This window comes from Etheostoma spectabile, chromosome 7 (assembly GCF_008692095.1).
Source record: "Etheostoma spectabile isolate EspeVRDwgs_2016 chromosome 7, UIUC_Espe_1.0, whole genome shotgun sequence".
NCBI lineage: Eukaryota > Metazoa > Chordata > Actinopteri > Perciformes > Percidae > Etheostoma > Etheostoma spectabile.
Genome location: NC_045739.1, coordinates 29,926,728 through 29,940,940, shown reverse-complemented (window position 1 = coordinate 29,940,940; position 14,213 = coordinate 29,926,728). Strand labels below are relative to the sequence as shown.

Here is a 14,213-nt window from a genome sequence, read left to right as displayed (position 1 = left end):
TTACTGGCTGGACAAGCATTTGTGCAATAAAGTCCTTATTATTGCTATGTGAGACCACCCAAGAAACAATATAGTGATATTAAAGATGTAGCAATAAAGTCCCATTTGCTGGACAGCAGTATGTAGTGATGGACAACAGCTATTCAGTTTTAATTAAAACTGGAAACTTGAGAAATATAAAAATTCATGAAAAAAACACCAGGACCCAAGGTAAAAAAAAGCCATTAGATTGAGTTCCGTGCGTGACGTGCAGAGGGTCTCACGTCCAACCCCGAGGTGTTTTAGTAATATTTTACATGCAGTCACGAACTCGCCTGGCGGTCTGCCAGCGTTTCCACAGGCATCTGAGGCATTCTGGGTATTTTACGACTCCGATGATGCCGCAGAGATCATTTTGGAAGAATTCAGAGGACGTTGTCATGAATAAATCTGAGATACTGAAAAAAGAAAAAAAAAAAAGATTCTGATAGCAATTTAATATTTAGATGTAAAGTTACAGTTATTGACTCCCCTGAAGTACTCATAATAAGAAGATATTACCATCATCATCATCATCATGTTGAGACACCAAATGGCAACATTTGAAAAAAAGTTTAATTTCAAATTACAGCATGGTATGGGTAATAAAAAAATAGCATAAAGATATAATTTGATTTTTGCAAGAATCTGTGGTTTCAAGAGTCCACCAGAGTGTCAATCAACAAGTGATTGATACATTTCCTCAAACATAAATACCATATCCAAGGCTTTTCAATGTTACTGTCGTATTAGCTATTATAAATTACAAACATGTACTGTATATTTCAAGAAAAGAATAAAAATACAGTAACAAATAAACGGATGATAAATGATAACAAAAAATACACTGTGATAATAATCTTAGGGTTAAAAAAAAGAAGATATCTTACAGCGGTTTTGGTCAAAAGGTGAATCTCGATTTGATTGACACTAAAGGCGTATTCACGTTGTCACGGTAACAGCTTTTATTGTGTGTGTGTGGTGTGTTGGGACAGCTCTGGGAGGATGTCCGTGGTGCACAGGGGGGCAGATGCTAGATTGGATCCGCTAGAAGTGTCCGCGCCAAAGGACGTACCTCGTGGCCAATCGTATTCAGCCCTTCTCTGCTTCTGATTGGCTTATTGTTATTCTTACCCTAACCCTAGTCTCGCATGGCCAGACCTTCCTCCACAGCACTGCAAAAGAGGGTCTGGAGGAGGGTCTGGCTAGTCCACACGGCATTCCTGGATGGAAAAAAAAACATGATCTGGTTTATTGGCATTTCTTTAAACCAATAATAATTGTATTGGGCGGGGCTAAGCACCGTGCAGACCTTGAGTGCCAATGCAAAAGATCCTGATTTAGGATCTACCTGCAGGAGCGGAGCAGGGATGTGCAGGAAGTTCAATTTTGATGACCACTGACCTTTGTGCGCACAACCAATCGCTGTTGACCATGCTTAAACTGAGAGACGGAATTACTTGTGTCTGAATTTCCACAAGTGTAAAATAACATAACTGGCTTCATATCTAGTAAAAAAGAATATTTGCCCGGCTAAATTCTATCAGCAATCAGCTGCAGCTAGCAGGTTTGTTATAAAACAGGCTGTTCTCATGAACCACTCGTACATACAGCATAGCTACAAAAAAAATAATAAGAATGCACTGTAATCTGGATATTTTCAGCTGTGACTGCTGCTGAATAAGAATGATTTGGACCGAGTACGGAGGAGGTCGGAGTGGATGAGAGGGTCTTAAAACACAGAGCTATCAAGTTGGGGAGCGGTGTTCACTTCCCAGTGAAAACAGACAAAACTGACTGAGTACTATGGTACAAACCCGTTCATGAGAACGTGCATTAAAACACCATTTGAGTATATGAAATGTAGCAATCTGCACAGCTTGCGACACTGGCATTGTAGCTAAGGTGGTGTCGTTTGGTACAGCGCCACTTGGTGTCACGGAGTGGTAAATACCGTGCTGAACCAACGCACAATGCATTTTTCCGTTGATATGAATACGCCATAATAGTCTGCAGACAGGTTGGCAGCTCTATGAGGCTGTACTTAGCAGGTATAATGTTTACCATCTTAGTTTAGTGTGCATCTAACATTGGACGTCTGTGTCAAATTGAAAAGCAATGCATCCAATATTGTTGCGATATTTTGCTCAAAACCCCAAAAGTTAGTGGACCACCATAGCCAGTAGGATGTAGTCCCTTGGGACCATCATGTCTGTGCAAAATGTCATGGTAATATATCAAATAGTTGTTGAGATAATTTGGACTGAACCAAAATGGTGGAACAAATGACCAACAATGCCACGCCGCTACGTGGCTTAACATGTAGTAACATTTCTGTTACAAAACAAGTTATTACATATTTGGGACAAGATTTTGTGAAGCCCTATTCTGTCTATTGAGCATGTTTCCATTGTCCAGTGTACTCAAAGTCCATGCACCATATAACAAATATAAATGTGAGATTTAATCCATGATACAAAATAACTATAGTTTGTGTACATAATAGATCATGTAGACAAAAAACAATTCAGTATATATTAAACACACAAATACTACAAATAGTACTTTCTCGTGTTCCCTAGCTCTTCAAAATCTATCCAGAGAACATTAAAAACATTGATATTTGGTTTTCTGTAAAGGTCTTCAGGGAAAGAAAAACCATAAACTGTAACAGGCGTACTCACTGTTCAATTTTCAGGTTATTTTATTGGTGTTCCTCAGGGAAGTGGGCGCAGTGCACTGTGAAAAACAAAGTCCTTGACTTCTTTACACTGTCCTTTCACCAAGTCCATGTCAGCCTCACTTCCGTCCTTCAAACCTCTCCTGTGGTTTGGTACTGTGTGATGGTGCTCATAAGCAGTCCATTGCAAAAAAATATTATAATAAAATAAAAACACAAGACAATGAAGGGCAGCAGTGGATGGCTTGGATGACGCCCTGCTCCTGTTGTGAGACTACACACCGAGCAGCATGCCCATGAAATCCGAACCGTTTTGTACCGTGATGGAGGCACCTGCTGCGTTGTCCACAAATATGGAGGTGTACTGGCCAGCCTGCAGAGGAAAAATACGCAACATTCATAAAAGGTAGGATTTGCACAAACCCAGATATTGGATGTGTTTCTAAGTGGTCTGCTCACCTGTAGCTCCAGCAGCCCCTGCACGCTGACAGAGAATATCTTGCTGTTACTTTCTAATCCAACAATCATCTCCAGTGAGCTGCAATCACATTTAAAAAAAAAAAAAGGACATTTCAGATTTAATGTTGTGTTTTCAACAATTTGTGGCAAATGTGGAATCTTCCAGACCTTGTGAACCAAGTACCAAATTCTTTCAGGAAGATCTAACTATTAATTGATGCTCTCCTAAATCAATTCAGCTATTATCCTAATAAATGCATATCTGCAACCAGCCTCTCCTGATTGATATGTATCTCAGTGTAAATCCCTTCAGGAAGACCTCACTCTTAATCAACGCTCTACCTAACTCCAATCAGCTGTTGGAGGCGTTCCCCTTCCTGCTAAACCAATCAGAATCGTATACAAATGGCAAGGGCCAATCACAGAGTCCCAACCCTGCTTAATATCGGTTTCTCCCTTTGCTATCAGCTGTTGTTTCAGGCAAAGAGATCTATTGTCGATCTATTGAACCCTTGTGTTGCCTTCCCGTCAAAATTTTAAATCAACAATTTTGTTGACGCTTTTTATCAATGTTTTTAACTTTTTCTTACGCTTTTGTCCCTTTTTTCAACACTTTTGTCACTTTTTATGACATTTTCAACATTATATAACACTAACTTATAAGTTTTAAAGTTATTTTTTAAATGTAGGCTATGGCCGATAAACCTCATTTTTAGGAAATTATACCGAATGTTCAAGTTAGAAAGCAGAAATTAGGAATCATTTAGACTAAAATTAAAGGAATGTGTGTTGATGGATAATCACAGACTGGAACATGTCAACTTTTACTCAATACTATTGGAGTCTTTCATGTTATTTTGGTTACTTACAATTGGGTAGTTAAAAAGAACATTGATATAGGAAAACGGGTCAATTTGGCCTGAGGACAACGTGAGGGTTAAAAGAAATAGCAGGGTTGGCACGTGTGTGTGCATGGGGAGTGTGTGGTAGACGGCGAGAATGACGGCGATTAGCTTCGGAGCGAGTACCAAAAATAGAGACATGGTGGGAGAAACAAAGAGTCTCCCCTGTGCTTTCTGACCACGGTGGGAAATCTGCAGCAGGAGAAGTTAACCCTCTCCTTGATTTCATGTTTATGGAGAAGGAGAACCAGGCAATGAGTCGGGGGAAATGCAACGCTAGCAAGCCATGAGTTGCTTGGATGTACAAATTACATTTTTCTTAGGGTACGACGTAAGTTCCCTGTTGCCATGTATCTACAAACGTAGCCACCACGTAGATTTAAGCCTAAATCACGCTTTAGAGGGGCGAGAGGTCCTCCTTGTCTGAGCTGTAGCTACAGCTAACCGACAATGCTAGCTCTACTGAGCTAGCAGACGCTACAGCTCAGCCGACGAGCCTCTGGTCCATGGGTACACTTCCTTCACAAGCCCAGTGCCATCTTATTTCATTATATCTGAGAGAAGGCAGACATCTCTACAGGAAATATCTCCAACGCAACTCACACCAGAACAATCCAGATTGATAAATAGCACTAGTTAAGAGGAAAAATATGTATTTTTGGATTTTAGGGGTGAACTGTCCCTTTAACAACTCCTTGCCCTCAGAGTCTGCAGAGATGGTTGTAACATCGCTGCAGGCTTTAACCACACAGTGAGAGCAAAGGCTCCTGTTAAGTGGAAAATGCTACATATTTATGGCAAATCAATCATCTTTGTCTTCACTCCAACTGCCATCACAATGAGCCTCATTTCACATTCTCTGCATTTTCATGTGTGGGAGGGCGAGACTGGCTGGGGCTTTGGCTCGAAAAAAAGAAAAAGCCAAGGACTCTTTTGGGTTAGGTAACCCATCATAATAATATTATTTATACATTCCCCTCATTGTATCAAGCTAGAAGGGAGGCTGTGGAGCCCTGCGCAGTCTGGAAGAGACTTTAGGGAGCAATCATTTCTGCAATTTTCCCTGACTTTATGTAAATAGAAATTTTGAAACACTGGAAAGAACTCAGAACCTTCCCCAACTGGATTTGTAATTTTTACACCATGTAGAAACACTGTATCAGATACTAACGTCATTATCTGTCTCCCACATTCCAAACAAGGGTATTTAACTACTGTGCTGCTGAATGTAACAGGCTGCCTGAAGTGTCAAAGGTGAGTCTATAAAGATTAGTAAGGCGACAGGGACGTGGGCTCTAAGTGTGAGGACATTCCCCTTAAAGACCTGCTCTGCTTCATACAGGAAATGCCAATCTGGTTCCACACAAACGGTAACAGACAAAACCTTTAACAGGCCATAAATACTGGTGACAGTTAAGGCCGCATTAAACCCCAATAAAATATCACTGTTGCACAATTTGTCAAAAACAAGAATGCAAAATGTGGTTGTTGTAGTCCTACTTCCTAAGATCAGTTAATAGGGGAAGCAGTAGGGACTTGGCTTGGGGAATGGAGGATTTCTGGTTCAAGTCCTCGTATGGACCAAGTACTGCGTGTTGACCTTCTGGGTACTGCTGAGGTCCATTTGAGCAAGCCAATGAACCCCCAACTGCGCAGGGCACGATCATTGCATGAATAGGTCCTGTTTTTGCATGTGTGTATTTCGGGCCAACGTGTAATAGCAACAGAGTGAAAAATGTCTTTACTTGATCAATAAAGTATAGAGAGAAGATCAAAGATTTATTATAGGTGGTATCACTGGGCCACGTATCATAGCCATAACAAATGAAAACCACATTGACATGATCTATTGAGGTAACAAAGCAGTGTTATGATAGGTTTATGGTCACCGTGGTGTTCCAAGTCTGCGATTTTTCAGTACAAATGCTCCGCCGGTTGTTGTGACACATGGTTGTGCATCTCTGAATCTGACTCGGCGCACGCTCCACTTTCCTTTTCAACATGGTCTGTTGAGAAGTCTGGCCGCCCAGATTCGCCTGTACAAACCTCTGTATGATTCTTCATGTACCTACCGCAGAAAGTCAAATGGCCTTAAATATATGTGTAACCACACTTGAAAAAAAGCAGCATTTCTTTTCAGCATTTTGCTGAAAAGTGTGGGAAAATGTGAGAAGTCGCTTTGTGAAAGTTAAAAAAACGGCCTCATGGTGAGTGTGTTCGTGGCCTCGAGAGGCAGACATAGGCATCAGTAACTTTATCATTACATAAATGTAATGTTTGGCGGTACGTCGGTGTTGAACATGATTATATGTGGACTGTTGCCAGGCAGCCTGCTCTCCTTAACTTCCGCTCTCGTCTTCTTCTTGTTACGTTTTGGAGAAACAATGCTCGTAGCGTGCACGCCATCTATGGAGGCCTGTACCACAATGTCAAGTGAGAGTATAACAGAAGCTTTGGGTAGAGTATATCTGATTCAAGGTATGAGTTCTCCAGCATATTTAGCAATGAAGGTGTTACATGCTCACTAGTATTCCGGTTATGATTGGCTTTTTCAAGTTTCCCGGTCATGTTTCAGAAACCTGGTTAAGGTTTTCCAGGATTTCAGAACCTGAATATGCTACATTTAGTCCCCCAATAGAAACCTGTGGCATGTAAACACCTTGTCCAGGGTTTGGGATCATGCTCTGTTGGTCCAGCACATTAGATGTCAAGGAGTCAAGACAGAATTGCACACAGATGATTGAAACCTGATCCTGTTTCAGGAATAACCAGGTTTCTTGTGTTCCATGTAAAGATCGAATCCAGAAGATCAGACCCAGGATAAGTCTCAAGAGTGGGATACTGGTGCACATGTTAGAGCACTCAATGGTGAAGGATACCTACGTGTATCTGTGGCAGAGTGATTCAATGCAGATCAGCACCCGAACATTATCCCTGGCCTTTAGCTGGCTCTTGCTCCTCTTCACCTCATTGTGGTCTGTAGGGAGGGAAAACGTTCACAATCACTTGAAGATAATGGCTCACGCATTGATCACAAAAATATATTCCCCTTGAAGTGACCAGTCACTAAAAGCCCTAAACAGTGATTATCCAAACCCAGTAACTAGACACAACAGGCCTGTTAAGCCGGCATTTCTCCGCATCCTGAAGCTGTAATAAAAAGAGCTACTGTTTAAGAGTCTAAAACAGTGTTTCTCAAATGGGGTTACTAGTACGCCTAGGGGTAGTACCGTAGGGGGTTTGTGAGATTATCTAATGCATAATTCCTTACAATAATTATACAATGAATTTAGTGATTGCTTCTAAACATTTGAAATGTGTGCTAGCATTTTGTCGTTTTTCAGTTACAAGGTTGTTGTTGAGCGGGTACTTGGCTGAAACTATATTTCAAAAAGGGCTACATTATTGAAATAAGTTTGAGAACGACTGGTCTTAAACAGTCAAGGAACAATCCTGATTCTGCTAATTCATTGACTACTTAGTTTCTGTTGCTACGCCTGTAAAGCATTCCGTTTTATCAGTTGTGGCTAGCTAGCTAATTAAGCTAACTTTATCGCCATGATTTGATTGAAAGCGCCGTCTCCAGCTGACGTTCCCAGTTGACACATTTCAAAATGAAAGATTTTTCAAATTTGGTTGAAAGAAATCCATATTTCTGATATAAAACACTTTGAAACGGGTCAATTTGACCCGTTTTCCTATATCAATGTTCTTTTTAACTACCCAATTGTAACTGCCCAAAATAACATGATTGATTCCACTCAACGCTCTTTGGCAACTTTCATTAATTTTGGGGCGTCTTATTCAATTTTATAGCCTTTGAAAAACAAATTGAAGTGGTTTCCAAATACTATTGAGTTAAACTTGACATATTCCAGTCTGTGATTATCCATCAACATCCATTCCCTTAAGTTTAGTCAAAATAATTCCTAATTTCTGCTTTTCTAACTCAAACATTAAGTTTAATTTCCTAAAAATGAGGTTTATTGACCATAAATTCCAAAAATAACTGTAAAAGTTAATAAGTTAGTGTTACGTAGCGTGGAAAACGTCAAAAAAAGTGACAAACATTGAACAAAAAGTGTTGGAAAAAAATGACATAAACCTAAGAAAAAGTTAAAAACATTGATAAAAAGCGTCAACCAAAGTGTTGATTTTCAATTTTGACGGGAAGCCAACACAAGGATTAAGGCCTTGCTATATGTACTGTAACATCCCATATAAGACAGTGACTGTGATTTACCAATGTGGACGTTAGCAGAGAACTGGTAGATCCCAGTGATGGGAGCTGTGAATCTTCCGGTGGACTGGTCCATTCCCGACCCCCTGAGGAAGGCTCCTTTAGCTGGTGGCTGAAAGCACAGAAACGTTGGAGTAAATACGTTTTCATTTCAGAGCGATAATGCATTGGTCCCAACATAACAACCCACCTCTGGGACCTTAGAACAAATTGGCTTGACTACAGAGCAGTGAGCAGTGTCTTGCTCAAGGGCACTTTAGCAGACACTCCTAACGGCCCAGTCACCTGAATTTGTTCCTTTGTTTAATAGCAAGTTGAGGTAATGGTTAGCCGGAGAATCCCAAATGCCAAAAATCGTAGTCCCAAAAAAAATCAAGTCCCAAAAATCCTAACATACTACCTGTGTCGTTCCATATACTTCAAATTTTTACCCTCCTCTCTCATAGTGTAAATCTCTCCACAAAGAACCACTTATGAGACTGCTATGGTATTAAATACGTCTTTTGAATGAGCTACCCCATTAGCGACCAAATTAACTAGACTGCTAACTGACAATTAGCAAGTTTGCTAGCTTGGAGAGCTTCCTTTCCCCTTAAGTATTTAATGAAATGATGTAAAAACACTAGAACAAAATGTCAGTAAACGGTACATGAATATAGAAAGAACCTCGGCCAACAAGGGCAAGCTGGGCTGGCTAGCATGTTAGCAGTTAGCTCGCCAGTAACAGTTGAACAACAAGCCCTGCGAGTTGGCACTATGTCACCAAGCTTATAGAAACAGATATTTTGTGAAGATGTGCGGATGAAATTCACTATTCTACTTCCTGGTGTGACCGTGTTTTCAAGCCGTTTTCAGAGTAACACAGTGCTGAGTTAGAATCTTAAATATTTCGTCAAAGCTTAATCCTCCCTCCTCCAGCCTTGTCAGCCCATCGCAACAGGGCATAGTTCTTCCACTACAGCATACTGTTTCAAACCGTGTCTATTTTTGTCCTCCCCACACTTTATTCCAAGTCAGAGACAGAGTGCCTTTTGTATGCCGCCCAGAGAGTGATGTGTAGAATTGAAAAAGGAGTTATTTTTGACCAAAGAGCCAGTGTGAGTCTCAGAGTGGCAGCGCATGCTTTGCCAGTGCCAGTTACCAGTGAGGGGATGATCCTCTCCTAATTCCCCCACATGCAAACTAAGCAATGATTACCAAACACTCGCTATTTCAAACACAGTTAAGACAGAGAACCAAATGGGTCCGAAAGAAAGCGTGCAGAGGGGAGGATTAGCCAAAACTTTTTACTTTTTCAGCCATGCACACGGAGCGAAGCTGAACCAGTCCATAAACATTTAGTTGGTTGAGAACAAACATACTGTCTGAAAGTTCTGGAGCTCCACCAGAGTCTTCTTGTCGACCACCACAGGTCCCTTGAGCTTGCAGTGGAAAGCCTCCTCTATCCGCCGGTAGGAGGTCATCCCCTCCAGGGTGAGGAGGGCCGTAGGTAGCTGGCTGGGGCTAGTTTGTCTGTCCAACGCTGCTGCTCTCCTCTCTGTGGCCTCTGACAGAAACACATCAGCGTTATTACTAGGGCTGGATTTAAAAAATAAATAATTAATTAATCAACTATTGGGTCATAAAATCCAGATTTGAGCTTTGTATCATATGGAACTAAAAGACCTAAGTCCATTGGTACCAACTATGTCATGCTAGCTTGTCGTGACGGGGGTTCTAACCCTCCTGTTGTCCTCGGATCAAATTTGACCCCTTTTAACAACGTCTATATCACAAATATGGCATTCTTTTTAACCAAATTACCACAAAAAAGGATGGATTCCATGCAACGCTCTTTGCAAATACAATTAATCAGTTTCATTGAATTTCAGGTGAAAATTGAAAGGGTTTCAAATCAGCATCCTGACCAAACTTATCCACTTAACATACCTCTGATCTTAACTATTAGTCAAAATAATTCATAACTTCTGCTTCATTAGCTCAAATATTAGGTATAATTCTATACAAATGAGGGATATTGACCATGATTTCAAAAAAGTAATGTAAACTAGTGGTAGTAAGGTGGTGGTAGTGCAATAAAAAATAATAATAATGCGTTGAAAATGTCAAATGTTGAAAAAAGGATTAAAAAAATAAGTAGTAATCTTTTTGACCCGGATGGACAACACGAGGATTAAACAAAAAAGGCTCCAAACTGGCATGGTCATTTTCAAAGGGGCCCCTCTTTCACCTCCAGACATCTGAATGAAATGTCTCTCAATACTCCGTGACTGCAGAGTGTGTAGAGCTGCACGTTACTGTGTGTTCATGATGAACAAAATGCACTTTAATAAAACTGCTTTGGGGTAAATTCTTAATGTAAACACTAATGCACCAGGTTAGACGGAACAATTGTAGAATCCCTTTTATATCCAAGCAAAATTAGTTTTGCAACTGCAAAGGCGTAGTTACTACAGTGCAATTTGAGTTAACGTCGATTTTCAAAGTATTATTTCATGATATTGTGATAAAATGGAACATTGAGGTTATAAAACTGTGTATATCCATATGTTTAACTGTAGGCTATCTATGCAAAATGATTAAATGGGGAGCTGAAATGTGGGTGGGCTGGCTAATCAACATGTTTCTACCTTTAATCATGTCTTTGAACTCCTGGAGAAGAACTTCCTGGGTCACTTCGGCTCCAGGAGAGCCAGGGGGTCCCTGCGGGCCGGGAGGTCCGGGGGGACCAGGTGGGCCCGGCTAGTGGAGGAAAGATGTACAATATATTGTCATGCGTCCATTTGACTTGAATATTATGCAAGTTTGTTTTATTAATAATTTACTGCAGTACATGAAAAAATTCACCAATCATCATCAATCAAGTACAAGTACAAAAACGGCCAGACACACAGTCTATCTACTGGGTTTACCAAGGGTCGCTTGCGTTTGCGACACTTTCCAGGGAAGTTGCCAACCGGTCTTTTGACAAAGTCCATCCATGATCCCAGCGGATCCACTCGCTGGTTGTCAGAAATCTGCAGCAGAAAGGAAAACACAGACATAAAATAAATTATGGACTAGTTCAGAGTGCAGACCACTGCCAAGGCATGCAGTATCTCACAATGTTAATGCAGTGTGAGTCGTCCCAGTCTGGGACTCCTTTTTCCCATTATCAAAAAAACACTTGAATGGAGCACAAACCCCAATTTCCAATGTTGTCAAATAAAACATAATTTGTGTATCCGCCCCGAAGCTTCATAAAAATTGAGCCCGTAGTTTTGGTATTTTGTTCACTTGGCACATTTCATACAGGGCGGTTCAACCTTATTTACAGATTGATTCATAAGATAAATAAGGCAGGAAAATAAAACATTTAGGAAAGTAAGATTCAATGAGAAGCAAAATTATTCACAGATGCAGACTGTACTCGGCAGCCACCACACTTTGTTCTCATTCAGTAATTACAGCCTTTAAAAAAAGTGCCATTTACCAGTTTTATTTCTAAATTATTTTGCCCAATTGAGGCATGATGCACAGGGCCGTACCTACGAAGCTAACTCCAATGAGTCATTATTTCTTACTTTAAACTCATCTTAGGAAAATCTTGCCCAAAGATACAATTAAATAGTGCCAGACACCAAGGAAGGTCGCACAGGGAAACCTCTTTCCTTCTGTCTCTTCTTCCCAGTCCACTGCAATTCCTCAAAAATAGGCTTTTTTCTCTCAATATGCCATCCAAGTTTAGCCCCAATTCTTCTCCGACAGCTTCACCTTGTGCTTACTTTTTCATTCCAGATAATTCACTCAGGTGCCACGTCAGTTCTTATTTGCCCAATGCGCTCGGATGAATGTAAACAAACCTTGATTTTTTTTTTTTTTTTTTCTCTCTCTCTCTCTCTCTGCACATGAAAATTTCCATGAGCACTCTGGTGAAAAACGAGTCTGCCAGTGCCCCGTGTACATGCGATGTAGATTCTGTGGATTGCAGACCTCAATTACTGCAGTTTATAACATGTCAAAACAGCCAACGCTTTCTCCATCACACAAGACATACTAGTATTGTCTTATTAATACTGCTTGTTTGAGTAGTGTAATGATGGAAAATGTAATAAACGAGATAACAGAGCTATTTACAGCACAGTATGTGTACCAGGGCGAGTTATGATTTAAGATTGTTAAATGCTGGATCTTCTTATCTGAACTTTTATAATAAATGACCGTAGAGGAGACTGGGATCTGTTAGGGAGATAAGAAACACACTCCATGAAGACCTCGGGAAGCAGCATTTTTTTTATGCACAGTGCTACAACTGGTGTGTTTTCATTTCGGTCGAATGTGAAGCAGAAAGGATTCCAGCTCGAATCTTGCTCTGAGAGATAGAAGAGGAGATAAAGACGAGCCACGGAGGTGAGCCGCCCGAAATGGAATTTGTTTAGGGTTGGCGGCGGGACGCGGATCACTTATCTACAAAACCAACAGGACTCTTTCTCCACTCTTAAAAGACTTCTAGCTTCACCACAACAAAGTTAGTCCTTGGTTGTCTTTTCCATATATTAGCAGCCTCTCTATCTCTCTTACCCCCCCCCCCCCCCCCCCCCCTCTTTCTCTCTGTGACTTTCTCTTCTCTCTGACAGCAGACAAAATAAACAACTTAACAGGCGCTGCGCCGGCTGCGTGTCGGATCGGTCCGTGTTTCTGTTGTGATTTTGAAGTTTTGGAGGCAGATAAAAGCAAGACTGATTTGGTCAAGACATGAACACTTTCACACTACTCGATACTGGGAGCCTGTTGTATAAACTGCTTTTTCCTTTGATGTGTCAATAAGGTTTCATATTTATTAAAATACCAGTTCTGTCGACATTAACCCTTGTGTTGTCTTCCTGTCGACCATTAACAAAAGGTTTTTTTCAACATTGTTATCGCCTTTTTCTGACATTTTTGTCACTTTTTCAATGTTGTGGGTGCTTTTTTTGATGGGTTTTTTCAAAGTTATTTCACAACGTTGACATTTTCAGCTTATTTCGAAGGCCCATTTTTTGTCAAGAAAACACTAAAACTAGGTCAAATTTGACCCGAGGACAACATGAAGGTTAAAGGAATAGTTCGAATTTTTGGGAAACACTGAAACCTGCAATAAAGCATGGTTATTGTTATTATTTGGTGACTTATGAGCAGCAGAAACGAGTTGGTATGGGAAAGCCGCGCTACGCAAGGTTGCCAGATCGGGTAGGGGATCTGTAGTTCCAATGAGACATAATGGGACAATTCCACGTCCAACCTGTAGGGGGACCGAAGCGGGAACAGTTTCTCCAGTTATATAAAAACATGTTTTTACAGTTTGGTTTTTGTGCAGATTAAACAAACAAGATATTACTTAGTGATTTTTAGAAGTGCTGGTTGATTCATGTTGTCACTTTTGGACAGAGTCAGGTTAGCTGTCTTAATGCTAAGCTAAGCTAAACGACTGCTGGCTGTAGCTTTGGCATGGAATTTTCCAAATGTCACACTATTCCTTTAACATACCAGTCCTGTACGCTTGAACAAATATTAACATGTTGACGACCGGGGGTTGCGGGGGTGAGGGGGGTGTACTCGTATTGCCTGCCTGTGGCAGTTTGAGTATATTTCCACTGGGATTGATTGTAAAACTGGGAATCATCATGTCAGACAGCTCAGTTAAAAATAAAAAAAGACACACAATTATGAGAGCCAGTGGGCGCTAATTCTAAGAAAAACCTCATAACTCCACATTTGCTCTTGAGTTTATACCAGAGGTCATCGTCTTGCATTTTCAGAGATATGAACCAGCGCATGTTGGCCAACCCATGTGATTTATAATTACACATCTCAGCCATCTACATAATCATAATAAAAAAAGACAGCATATCATTGCCAGGAAATCAGCCATACTCTGAGCTTGTTATGCTCTTTA

General features: G+C 40.7%; 1 protein-coding gene and 1 long non-coding RNA gene across 2 annotated transcripts in view; one reads left to right on the top strand and one right to left on the bottom strand.

The window, feature by feature from the left end:
* Positions 1-572: 572 nt before the first annotated feature.
* The window catches only part of c1qtnf12 (C1q and TNF related 12), a 23,862-nt gene continuing 10,221 nt past the window's right edge, over positions 573-14,213 (bottom strand). The window contains exons 3-9 of the mRNA XM_032520805.1: positions 11,212-11,316; positions 10,930-11,041; positions 9,661-9,845; positions 8,303-8,411; positions 6,943-7,036; positions 3,158-3,236; positions 573-3,071 (exon numbers count right to left, since the gene is read on the bottom strand). Of these exons, the coding sequence (XP_032376696.1) occupies positions 2,973-3,071; positions 3,158-3,236; positions 6,943-7,036; positions 8,303-8,411; positions 9,661-9,845; positions 10,930-11,041; positions 11,212-11,316 (783 nt within the window). The 3' untranslated portion in view covers positions 573-2,972. The remainder of the gene's footprint in view (positions 3,072-3,157; positions 3,237-6,942; positions 7,037-8,302; positions 8,412-9,660; positions 9,846-10,929; positions 11,042-11,211; positions 11,317-14,213) is intronic.
* LOC116692480 (uncharacterized) overlaps positions 9,268-14,213 on the top strand; it is a 23,631-nt gene continuing 18,685 nt past the window's right edge. The window contains exon 1 of the long non-coding RNA XR_004332706.1: positions 9,268-9,278. This is a non-coding gene — a long non-coding RNA (uncharacterized LOC116692480). The remainder of the gene's footprint in view (positions 9,279-14,213) is intronic.